The 11666-nt window shown below is 47.5% G+C and overlaps 1 protein-coding gene across 1 annotated transcript in view; it reads right to left on the reverse strand.

The window, feature by feature from the left end:
* The window catches only part of MBD2 (methyl-CpG binding domain protein 2), a 70577-nt gene extending 61739 nt beyond the window's left edge, over positions 1 to 8838 (reverse strand). Inside the window, exon 1 of the mRNA XM_034401564.3 lies at positions 7934 to 8838. Within this exon, the coding sequence (XP_034257455.1) occupies positions 7934 to 8049 (116 nt within the window). The 5' untranslated portion in view covers positions 8050 to 8838. The remainder of the gene's footprint in view (positions 1 to 7933) is intronic.
* Positions 8839 to 11666: the final 2828 nt, after the last annotated feature.

An 11666-nucleotide genomic window follows, 5' to 3' on the forward strand; every position in this document is an offset into this window, starting at 1 on the left:
CCACTACCGATTCGCTTGAACCGGTCTGAACCGGCTGAATACCACTTCTGCCTGTAACCCATTTCTTCTAGTGAAATTTGTCTTGTCTTTGGAAACAGACAAGTACACATTTCTCCTCCTTTATATTTGGGGAGCAAGGCTATTTCACACCTAGCCTGAACTTCTCTAGACTTAACCCCAATTTCTCCAACCTCCAAGGATTCCTCCCCATTTTTGCTGCCCCCTCCTGAGAATAGTCTGATTTCTTTATACCCTTCTTGAATAGCAACATCTACAGGTTGTCATCAACTTACAACAGTTCGTTTAGTGACCATTCGAAGTTACAATCGCACTGAAAAAGTGACTTATGACCGTTTTTCACACTTATGACCATTCCAGCATCCCTCTGGTGACGTGAACAAAATTCAGATGCTTGGCGACTGACTCATATTTATGACAGTTTGCAATGTCCCGGGGTCCTATGATCATCATTTGTGACCTTCTAAGTCAATGGGAAAGTCAGATTCACTTAACAACCATGTTATTAACTTAACAACTGCAGTGATCCGCTTAACAATTGTGGCGAGACAGGTCGTAAAATGAGGCAAAACTCACTTAACTAACGTCTTGCTTAGCAACAGAAATTTTGAGCTCAATCGTGGTCGTAAGTCGAGGATTACCTGTATTGGAAAGTTCCCGGTCCCATTTATTTATTTTCAGCAGTTACAATAACAATCTTAGCCCTTAATCCATTCCTGTTGTCTCTCAACAATGAGCAGCACCTGACAGATTTTTGTCTGTGCTCAGAAACTAAGCAGACTTGGATCTGGTCAGTAGCTTTCCCAGGAAGTCACCAGAGAATTCCAGGGCTGGAAATTCAACAGGAATGTTGAAAACCATCCCAGAAGGAAACAGTGACACACAGCACTTGTTCCGTTGCCAAGAAAACTCCATCACTGAGTTCATGCGATCTCCAGGAGTCCAGCTCAACTCAAGGAACTCTTTGCCTTTAATTCTTGCTAGTCGTGGAATCCTGGCACCGATCCAATCTAGGTTCAGAATCCTCCCACATTGTTGGAAGACTGCCGGGAAAGTGGTGAGGGTGGGGGGGAGGAAATAAACTGACTCAGAGAGAAGGCCTCGCAACCTACAGGCTACCTAGAGAGTTTGGGGCAGAAGGAAAATTTGAACTTTAATCCTTTGTGATTCATAATTAATAAGAGAGACCTAAACTTGCCTAACTAAAATAATGTTTTATACTTCTGTAGAAATATTTCGAGGGTTGCAAAGCAATGAGGCCATTTTTTTTTCCCAAAGTGACCACATGGAGAAGATCTCATCTGCGAGCTTGGTAGTGGCAAAATAGTCTTGTTTGATTAAGAAAAAGATGATAATTGCAACCCTTGGTCGACTTTTTAGTGAAAACAGGGGTGGGGGGGAAATGAACTTTGATCGACAAGTTTGATGAATATGAGGAAAGAGGAAAACCATCACATAATCTTAGAGAGAGTATAAAATAGGAATGTATTTATAACTGCTGTGAAGATTGGAAGAAACAAAATACGCTCTAAAACCCACATGTTCTCAAAAGTCTAAATAAATATGCCCGCTGGGTTTAAAATAGCTTAGGCCCGGGGTACTTGCAGGACCATCTCCTGCCGCTCTCCCATCATCCCGTGCGCTTTCACAGAGTGGGCCTCCTCAGGGTGCCATCGGCCAAACAATGTCGGCTGACAGCCCCCAGGAGGAGAGCGTTTTCTGTGGGAGCCCTGGCCTTCTGGAATGGATTGCCCACCGAGCTCAGGACAGCCCCCAACCTCCTTTCCTTCCGTCGCGAGCTGACGACGTGACTCTTCCGTCAACTCAACTGATCCGTTGGGTGTACACTGTTATGATTTTAAACTGTTTTAATTGGGGTGTTGATTTTAATTTTATCTTGTGATTTGTATTGGAAATTGTCATTTTGTAAGCCGCCTTGAGTCCCTCGGGAGAAAGGTGGCATATAAATCACAATAATAAATAAATAAATAAATAAATAAATAAATAAATAAATAAATAAATAAATAAATAAATAAATAAATAAATAAATAAATAAATAAATAAATAAATAAATAACTAACTAACTAACTAACTAACCCCACAGGATTTCTGCTGTAAACTTGAAACAGAGGTTTAAAAAATGGATGTTTTTAAAACACGGACCCTTCGTGGAAGCTCTATAATATTTGTGTTTCACACAGTAGTATAGAAAGCAGCTCTGTCCAAAATAGCATGGAATTCTGCATGAAAACCAAAATAAAAATTGCTCTTGCTTTGAACCCTAATTCTCAAAGACTGGATTTAAACACCCCTGCTTAACCATAGTTGACATAATCATGGATTATTGAATAAACTAGTAACAAAACAATGTTAAACAGGATCAAACCATATTAGTAGACCATGTACTACATTAATAATAAAGGGCTAATTTTACTTTATTTTCACTTTAATTTTACTTTAATTTTAGGGACACGGTGGCTCAGTGGCTAAGACACTGAGCTTGTCGATCAAAAGATCGGTAGTTCAGCGGTTCGAATCCCTAGGGCTGCGTAATGGGGTGAGCTCCTGTTACTTGTCCCAGCTTCTGCCAACCTAGCAGTTCGAAAGCATGTAAAAAATGGAAGTAGAAAAATAGGGACCACCTTTGGTGGGAACGTAACAGTGTTCAGTGCACCTTTGGTGTTTAGTCATGCCAGCCACATGACCACGGAGACGTCTTTGGACAGCGCTGGCTCTTCAGCTTTGAAACGGAGATGAGCACCACCTCCTAGAGTCGGGAACGACTAGCATATATGTGCGAGGAGAACCTTTACCTTTACCTTAATTTTACTTTTTACAGTTGCAAATGGCTAAGATGTGGCCATTTGTAAAACCGCCTTATCTCTAATAAGCTAAGAAATTCTTTGAGCCTTTTTCATCCTGGTGCTTCAACTGTAGACCTTTGAGTCTGAATCTGTCCCTTGACCCAAAACTTTTAAATAAGTCTCCTGTCTGACTTTCCCAGTTTTTTAAAAAAGATGACTTTCATTCTAGAGATGCAATGAGTTAAATCCTCACCCTATTTCATTTGCTTTTGGGGTGTTTTTGTCTAGGTTGTTCCTTAAAATGTTTCTGATTAAGATAAGAATTATCTTAAGAATTAATTAAGGCCTGGAAGGATTTCATTACTAGAATGGCAGGTAAATGCCACAAATCCAATCCAATTTAGTAATAAGCAGATGGATAAATAAAATTGATCATAAATGTTAACTGATGTAAGGTGGACTATTAATGGGAGAGGAAGAGAAATGGCTGCAGCATGCAATAGTTTCTGAACATTCAAAGTGAGGTGCATGAATGATGCTCTAAGTCAGGGGTGTCAAACTCGTTTTCATTGAGGGCTGCATCAGGGTTGTGGGGGGCCTGACCTCAGGGGGGGCATGGCCAAGGTGTCACTCGTGTTGGGCGCCTGTGGTGACCCGAGCTCTCTGCCAGCGAAAACTGAGCTACAGAGGGCCGCATGTGGCCCTCCCAACCTCCATTTTTGCTGGCAGAAGCATCACAGGCCAATCCTTCGATGTTTCCAGGGCGGCCCCGATGGGCCAGATATAAGCACCCCGTGGGCCGGATTTGGCCCACGGGCCTTGAGTTTGACACCCGTGCTCTAAGTCACACACATGTAAATAGGCCAGAAAATCCGTGCATAGCATGCATCTTTCCTTTTAAACCATGGCTCTCCAACCTTTTTAGCTTGCCTGGGCTGCACTGAGTGAAGAGAAATTTTTTCAGGCCACATGTAAAATATATAATATAGTTCATGTAAACAAACCACATAATAATGTTAAACGTTTATTTTCTTGGGGGTGGCACATTACTGGCTGTCCAGGGCTGCATGCAGCCTGTGGGATGCGGGTTGGACACGCCTGCTTTTAAACCGTTCCGAACTACTTTTAAGTTTCCATTTCCCCCAACTTTAAAACAGAAAGTTAAATTCAGTGCCATGCTGGGGAAACTCGAAATGACAAACAGACGTTACAAATCTTTCCTTTGGTACTACAAAGATGCCCACCTCCAGTTAATATGCCAAAGATGCTGGTTTCGCAAAAGAGAAGGAGGGAATATTTTGCTGGAACAAGGTAACATCTGTACAGGTTTGGCTCCCCAGGTGCAGAAGCTGCAGGGTACGCGGCCTGCCAGCCACAGGAAAGGCAGCTGCTACAACCTCAGTGTGCAGTGCGCATGCAACAGGACAGATAAAGAGGTCTGTGGCTGTCACACCTGCCTTCCTGCCTTCCACCCCCCCAACCCCCCCCCCGTTACAGTTTTGTAAGTGTATCCTCAACAGAGTTCACAGTTTCTTTGTTTTTCTCTGTTTACAAAAGACACAGGTGCAAAATCCAATGAAAGCTTGGTATATTAAGAAACACACTAAACGATGTATCTCAAATGATCACAGGAAAGCCCAACAACTTGAATTAACTTATATCACATCTCTGCCACTAAATTCACTCTCCAGATAAGGCACTTTCTTTCTGTGTTGCATTTTAAATACACACTCACACACCCAAATACACACAGCTGCATAGAAAGAGAAAAAACAAGGAGCAGTAAGTTGCAAGTAGAGAAGGAAAGCTATTTAGCTATTTCTTTTCCAGCTATTCCTTCAAGTAAATAGTGTTTGCAAGAAATGTCCCATAAGGAAAGGAAAGGAAAGGAAAGGAAAGGAAAGGAAAGGAAAGGAGAGGAGAGGAGAGGAGAGGAGAGGAGAGGAGAGGAGAGGAGAGGAGAGGGGAGGGGAGGGGAGGGGAGGGGAGGGGAGGGAAGGGAAGGAGATGTTGGGTTTTGAGAGACAGGAGTAAAATAAGGTTTAATTAAGTATTCCACCAACCCCCCCCCCCAAAAAAAGTGCTTCTTTGTATCCAACTGAGCACCCAGTTTCTTTTTATTTATTTTATTGATTTAAATATTATGGAATATTGAGGGAAATTTATGTCAATCTGTGATGGAAAAAATCAGGAAACGTCTGATAGAACCTAACACATTTTAGTAAAAGGCTGAAGTTCACAAAAGCTTAGACCCTTTAATAAAACCTGTTCATCAGAAAAAATGCTGCTAGACTCTTTTAGAAAATTATTTCAGACTTTCAAGAATTCGCTTCTCAATGGTAAAGGCTGGGGGCAAAGCTGGATGGGGAATTCTGGGTGTTGAAGTCCACACCTCTTCAAGTTGCCAAGTTTGATAAAGGATTTGTAACCACCTCATTGAAGTGTTAACTCACAGTTCGTAAGCTATTAGTAAAGACAGAACGCACAGCAATGCCACTAAGTCTCAGCCACAGTAACAGGTGAGGATGGAGCTGTTTTCCCATTGCAAAGTGAAAGGGAAAATACCAAGTTGAAAATCAAAGTTGAAAAAAAAATCATATGTCAAGGTGTACTTCTGCCGTGCTTTCCAGCAAATAATAAAAATGGAGGAACACCCAGCCTTGGATTCCAGCCCACGAGAGCGAAGAGTGGAATCATGGGAATATTATTATAGGATTCCCTTCAAGCAGAAACAAGAATGCCAAGTTGCTTTGGTTAGCCAAACCTGCAGTGGAGGGGTGTTTTTTTTTCTTTCCTTTTTTTCTTTTTTGGAATGTACCATCCCAAAATTGGGGAGTGTCAGTTCAAACCTCAAGAGTGGCACACCAGGCTGATGGAGGAAAGAAACCACATGTTACTACCTCCTTTTAGTATAAATCTGGGTTCCAGGAGGACGCTTCCCTCGTTTTACTGAAGTAATCCACTGAGTTGTAAACTAACCGAACAGGCTGAGTTTGCACAGCTTGCTAAGCCAGCAACCAACAGTGAAACCAACGAAGCATGGCAAGCTGTTAGGCTTTAACTGTCTTGCTTAGGCTTGGGTGGGTGAGGGCAGAGTTTTCATACGGGTCACCAAGCAGTCGTTGAGGCTTATGTTCCAGTAAAAAACTCCCACTATCCCCCCCCCCCAACACACACAGAGCCAGCACCCTGCACATTGTCAGGGGAAAGAGGCCGAGTGAACGGACAGGAGGACACGAGCAAGACAGGAGTCTCCCCGTGGCCTCTCTCTCCTAGCCCCACCTAGGAGAGCCACATGTCCTGGACTTCACTCCACAAACATTGCCAAGTTCACCTTATCAGGCGCAAACAGCTCAGTTTTTCGTAGGGAAAGAAGTCGCTGTTTTTCACAGCGGGCTTCTCGGAGCTATCAATGGATCCATCCAAATAAACAGAGAAACCCCCCTTCCCAACCTCGCCCCCCCACCACCACTCCTGCAGTTAGCCAGGCTGAGCTATTAACTCAGGGGATATGGTACAAACACATGGCCTCAGACATCAGGAACCAAGCTGAAAGAAATGAAATTGAAAGCACCTTCTTCCTGAGCTGCCAAAAGTTTCCCTCGCTGGATTAAAAATGTTCAAAACGTGCAGTTCACCCAAGCAGCCAAGCGGCTTGGAAAATCCAACCTAACGCATCCGAAGAGCACCAGGCTGAGGATGGAGGCTTAAATCCTTGCCCCCCCCATTCCCTCGTACCAGCTTTTAAAATCCAGGTTCCTATACTTGGCAAGCAGAACAGCAGCCCAGAAGTTTCATCCCGCCTCTGTAGGATTTGGGGGGGGGGGAAAGAGGGGAGGCTATCCTGCCACTCGGAGTTTGAAGAGGAAAGTTGGGCTATCAAGAGTCAGAAGTTTAGAAACTGTAGAGGCCACCTGTGGCCTGATCTAATGCAGAGCCCGGCTAAATCTGTCAGATGGCCATTGCGCGGAGGCAGAGAAAGGGGTTTATTTGCCCCCCAAGGCAAGAAGATGAAACTTCAAGGAAGAGTGGATTGGAGTGGGGTGGGTGGGGGGGTGGGATGAAGGGAAAGGGGGGTTTATTTGCCCCCAAGGCAAGAAGATGAAACTTCAAGGAAGAGTGGATTGGAGTGGGGTGGGGGGGTGGGTGGGATGAAGGGAAAGGGGGGTTTATTTGCCCCCAAGGCAAGAAGATGAAACTTCAAGGAAGAGTGGATTGGAGTGGGGTGGGTGGGGGGGTGGGATGAAGGGAAAGGGGGGTTTATTTGCCCCCAAGGCAAGAAGATGAAACTTCAAGGAAGAGTGGATTGGAGTGGGGTGGGGGGGTGGGTGGGATGAAGGGAAAGGGGGGTTTATTTGCCCCCAAGGCAAGAAGATGAAACTTCAAGGAAGAGTGGATTGGAGTGGGGTGGGTGGGGGGGTGGGATGAAGGGAAAGGAGTGGTACCCGAGGGGAGCGGAGGATGCGGAGGAAAGGTGAAATCAATCCAAAGGGGTTGGGAAAGGAGGGACCGATCTACTTCACCGCTCTCCGCAGCGCGAAAAAGTTTGAAGTTCGGAAAATGAGGAATGTCAAAAAAAAAAAAAAAAACGTCCAGCTTTCCCGAAAAGTTTACGACCGCTAAACTTCCTACTCTCCTCACCGATTCCCACGTGTCTGAAAAAGCGGGGTTTTTTTTTTTCCCCTCAGACGCGTGGGGGGGACGAAACCGCTTCTTCCCGCGTTCAAAAAAAAATAAATAAAAATAAAATAAAATAAAGCACCGCCTCAAAAAGTTGGACCACTCCGGGAACGGCCTCCCCCCCCCCCCACCACCACCACCATTCCCTCTCTTGACATGCTCTGAGGCACGGCGGCCGCTTCTCGCCTGGCAAGAAGCGAGAACCGGAGCGTTACGAAACCTCCTCCGGGGTTACGCCCTGACTCAACCCTGGCAGCTCGAGCTTTCCTACGCGGGCGGGGAGGCCAGGTCCCCCGGGGGAGGGGGGGAAGGGGAGGGGGGGAGGCGGGCTCCGGCTTTTCCCAAGCCGACCTCCGGGTCCCTTCTTCGCCATCCCCCCCGAGACACATCCCAAGCTTCCCCCCACACACCCCCACCCCAAGCCGGCTCACCTGAAGTAGTAGACATCGCTCTTGCCGGCGCTCAGCCCCGATTTGCGGATGACCTCCTCCTTCTTCCACCCGGGAGGCAACGCCGGACAGTCCACTCTCTTGCCCCGTTTTTCCATCTGGGAGCCTCGGCGGTGCCCCTCGGCCGGAGACGCCGGAGGAGTCGAAGCCGGAGAAAGTGGGGCGCTCCCCAAGCGAGGCCTGCTGCCGGCCAGCTCACCGGCCCCTTCGGCAGGGGCGGAGGGGAGAAGAGGTCGGCGGCGGGGCGCGCTCCTTCTAGCCGGGCAGCGGCGGCGGAGGCGGCGGCGGCGGTTCCAGTGCCCAGCCGGGGCCGCCTCCTTCTCGGCGTCCGCTGCTGCTGCTGCTTCTGCCGCCGTCGAGCCCTCTCGGCCAGTGCCGGGAGGAAGAGTCGGGGCTGCGCGCGCAGGGCTTCGCTTCGGCCAGGTGGCGGCGGCGGCGGCGGTGGAGCAAGAGAAGGAGGAGGCGGCGGCGGCGGCGACAGCGGCTGCTGCTGCTGCTGCTGCTGCTTCCGTAACTGAGCCTCGGAATCCGTGTCATCGGCGCTCGGAACCTCGGGGTCATAGAGCCCGCGCGGCACAGCCAAGGGAGGGAGGAGAGTGGGAAGGATGACGGCGCGCCAGCCAGCCAGCCAGCCAGCCGCCGCGCCCACGCCCGCCCCAGCCACGGTCCCAGCCTCGGCCTCGGCCAGGCAGGCATTCCCGGCTTCCTAAGACCGCCCCTTTCCCTCGATCCCGCCCCGCTTCAGTCCCTCGGAGAGACGCCGGGCGATGCTGCCCGCTTGCTTCCAAGCCGACGCCTTCCTCGGGGAGGGTTTCAAAAGACGGTTTGCGCGCCTTGGGTGGAGAGAAGCGGGGGGAGACGCTGCCTTTACGCGCCTTCGAAATGGCTGGGCGGAAATCCTGGAATTCCCTTTCGTGTGTGTGTGTGTGTGTGTGTGTGTGTGTGTGTGTGTGTGTGTGTGTGTGTGTGTGTGTGTGTGTGTGTGTGTGTGTGTCGGGGATTGAGAATTTAAGATCTGTCATCGGAAAAGAAAGGCAGGAAGCGTGCCCGGGACCATGTGCAGAGTTCTTTTCTCCTTAAGAGTCCCCGGGACGCTTAGCAATCGATGTCTTTTTTTTTTTTTTTGGAAATGACAACAAAAAACGATGTGGAGTTGTAACTTTTTAATCCGGATTTTTGAGCCCCGTGCGGAGTAGCTCTTTCTTTCACGGCCAATATAAAACCGATAGATTTCCCGTATCTAAACTTAAGAGGAAACTTTCCACCAGAGCTGCTGAGAGTGGAGATTTCCCCCCCCCCTCCCTTCCCCCGGGGTACAACCTCTGAGGCTAAGAATCGGCGAGAAAGAACGGAGTTGCGATTGGCAAGGTGATCTCTGACCATGTGCAGAGTACTCGCCCCAGATCATCCCCCGCCCGTGCCCCCGCCCCACCTAACGCGCCAAACTGGATCTAATGGGTGCAACGGGAAGTCCTGAAGAGCAGTAATATTCAGGAGCCCAGATTTATACAGTAGAAACGAAACACCGCGTGGGTGGGCCCAATCCACCGAATTTTAACCCGGAGCTGCCACGCAGGACCTTAAAGGCGCGGGGAGAACCTAGAAGCGTTACCAGCTTCCTATGGGGAAAGTCTCTGGGCATGAAAATTGCGCTCGGATCCTTCAGCAGGCGCCGCAACGAAAGATGAGGGGGGGGGTCATTTGAGGGCATCGCGAGCTCTTTTGCTGGTGGCATAGGCGCGGGAAGCGAGAAAAACTACTGGGCATTTATAGGTTCGTGGAAATGATGACGGATCCCCCCCCTCTTCGCCCCACATCCACTCTCTTCGCGGATTTTTCAAAAAAAAAAACTAGATAAAAAGGCCTGTAGAAATTACAGAAGTCCGTCTCCTGGCACTTGAATGGCATCGAATGCTTCTAAGTGGCTCAAACTGAGCTTTTAAAGGAGGTTAAGAGGTCGAAGGCCACTTACAAGAAAGAGAAGCGATCGGTGAAGTTAACGTGGACTTTTCAAAAAAAGGCGCTTGCTCGGCAAACTTTTCCCTAACTTGTCGCCTTCTGATGTGTATTTGGCTCCAGTGAAAAATCAAAACACTACCCCGGAGAAGTTGGCTGCACAGGCTGCTATATTATACAGTAGCTTAACGTCGGGGGGTTGGGGGTGGTTTAAGACCCACCTGTTGGATTTCACCTGTTTAGTCAGGGAAGAGCTTTATTAAGTTGTCCTACGAATCCAGTTCCTTGATCACGTCGAATTCCGGATTATTGTACAACCCAAAGGTTCTTTTTCCAAAAGGCAACTCGACTTCTTGTGAGATTTTTTTTTTCTTTGAAAACGTTTCGCTTCTCCTCCTTAGAAGCTTTGATACGTTTTCAAAGGGGGGAAAAAATAAAGAAACTACAGTTGCCTTTTGGGGGGGGAAAAAACCTTTGGGACAACCATGACCTGGGATGATTGGGAATTTCCACAGGAAACTGAGAAAAATGGATTAGTTAATTTAAGAACATGGTTTATTAAACTGGTTGTGTGAACACACCGTCACACGGATTACAATTACTTTAGCCCTAACGTGTTGTTTGGACCCAAAGCATAAAGTTAACTTCTGGTTCATCGTGTCCTCCAAACTCAAAAACATCCTTCAGCGAACTTGGTGAGGTCCCTACAATAGGCTCACCCCATGATTTAACACGAATAAACTACATTGGCTGGATATATAGACATCACATACGTTACGTTTTGGGTTGAGGTGCGGGGCGAACCCAAATCCTGAAATTCCCACTCACGTTCGTTTGTTTTTTAAAAAAATAAATAAATAAATCTGTGTTGCCTTTTTCTACTCCAAAGGGTACAATTTTGTTCTTCTTGTTTCTATTCCCGAAAAGAAAGTGTTACTAACGTCTCGGACTACTGTTCAACTTTCGATTTTCGTTGCGAAACGGATATTTCCTAATATTAGAAAGGAAGTGGGATTCTCCTTCTTTTTGGGGTGGGTGGGTGGGTGGAATTAATTGCTTTTATTCACCCACGGTATATTCTAAATAGCGCACCAACGAGCCATTTAGGGACCCTGCCTCTCTCGGGTGGCCTTTTCAGACGTGGTTATTATCTCTTGTTAAAGAGATGGCTTTAATCCCTTTCACTTTCTTAGAAAACCGAACTTAACTCAACCGAAGCGTCTAAAGCAGAGGTCTTCAAACTTGGCAACTTTAAGACTTGTGGACTTCAACTCCCAGAATCCTCCAGCCAGCATAGTTGACCAGAGGTCTTCAAACTATGCTGGCTGGAGGATTCTGGGAGTTGAAGTCCACAAGTCTTAAAGTTGCCAAGCTGCCAACTCCCAGAATCCTCCAGCCAGCATAGTTTGAAGACCTCTGGTCAACTATGCTGGCTGGAGGATTCTGGGAGTTGAAGTCCACAAGTCTTAAAGTTGCCAAGTTTGAAGACTTCTGGTCTAAAGACTTTCGTTTTGCACTTCAAGCCTTTTGCAGGGAAGCACATGACTCTGTTTCTGGGACAGTCTCTGAACCCGCAGCTAATCCTTAAAAGGCTGAGTTCGCACAACCACTGGGCTAAGCCGATCCTGGCTAGTTTCCTTGGTTGAAGGTGAACGCGCCGAGAAAAGCGATTCGCCGGCTTAAAAGAAAAAAGTCCAAGGGTCTAAAAGCAGAGGTCTTCAAACTTGGCCGCTTTAAAGACTTGTGGACTTCAACTCCC

The sequence above is a fragment of the Pantherophis guttatus genome, chromosome 2 (assembly GCF_059756535.1).
Source record: "Pantherophis guttatus breed Tessera chromosome 2, ASM5975653v1, whole genome shotgun sequence".
Classification (NCBI taxonomy): domain Eukaryota; kingdom Metazoa; phylum Chordata; class Lepidosauria; order Squamata; family Colubridae; genus Pantherophis; species Pantherophis guttatus.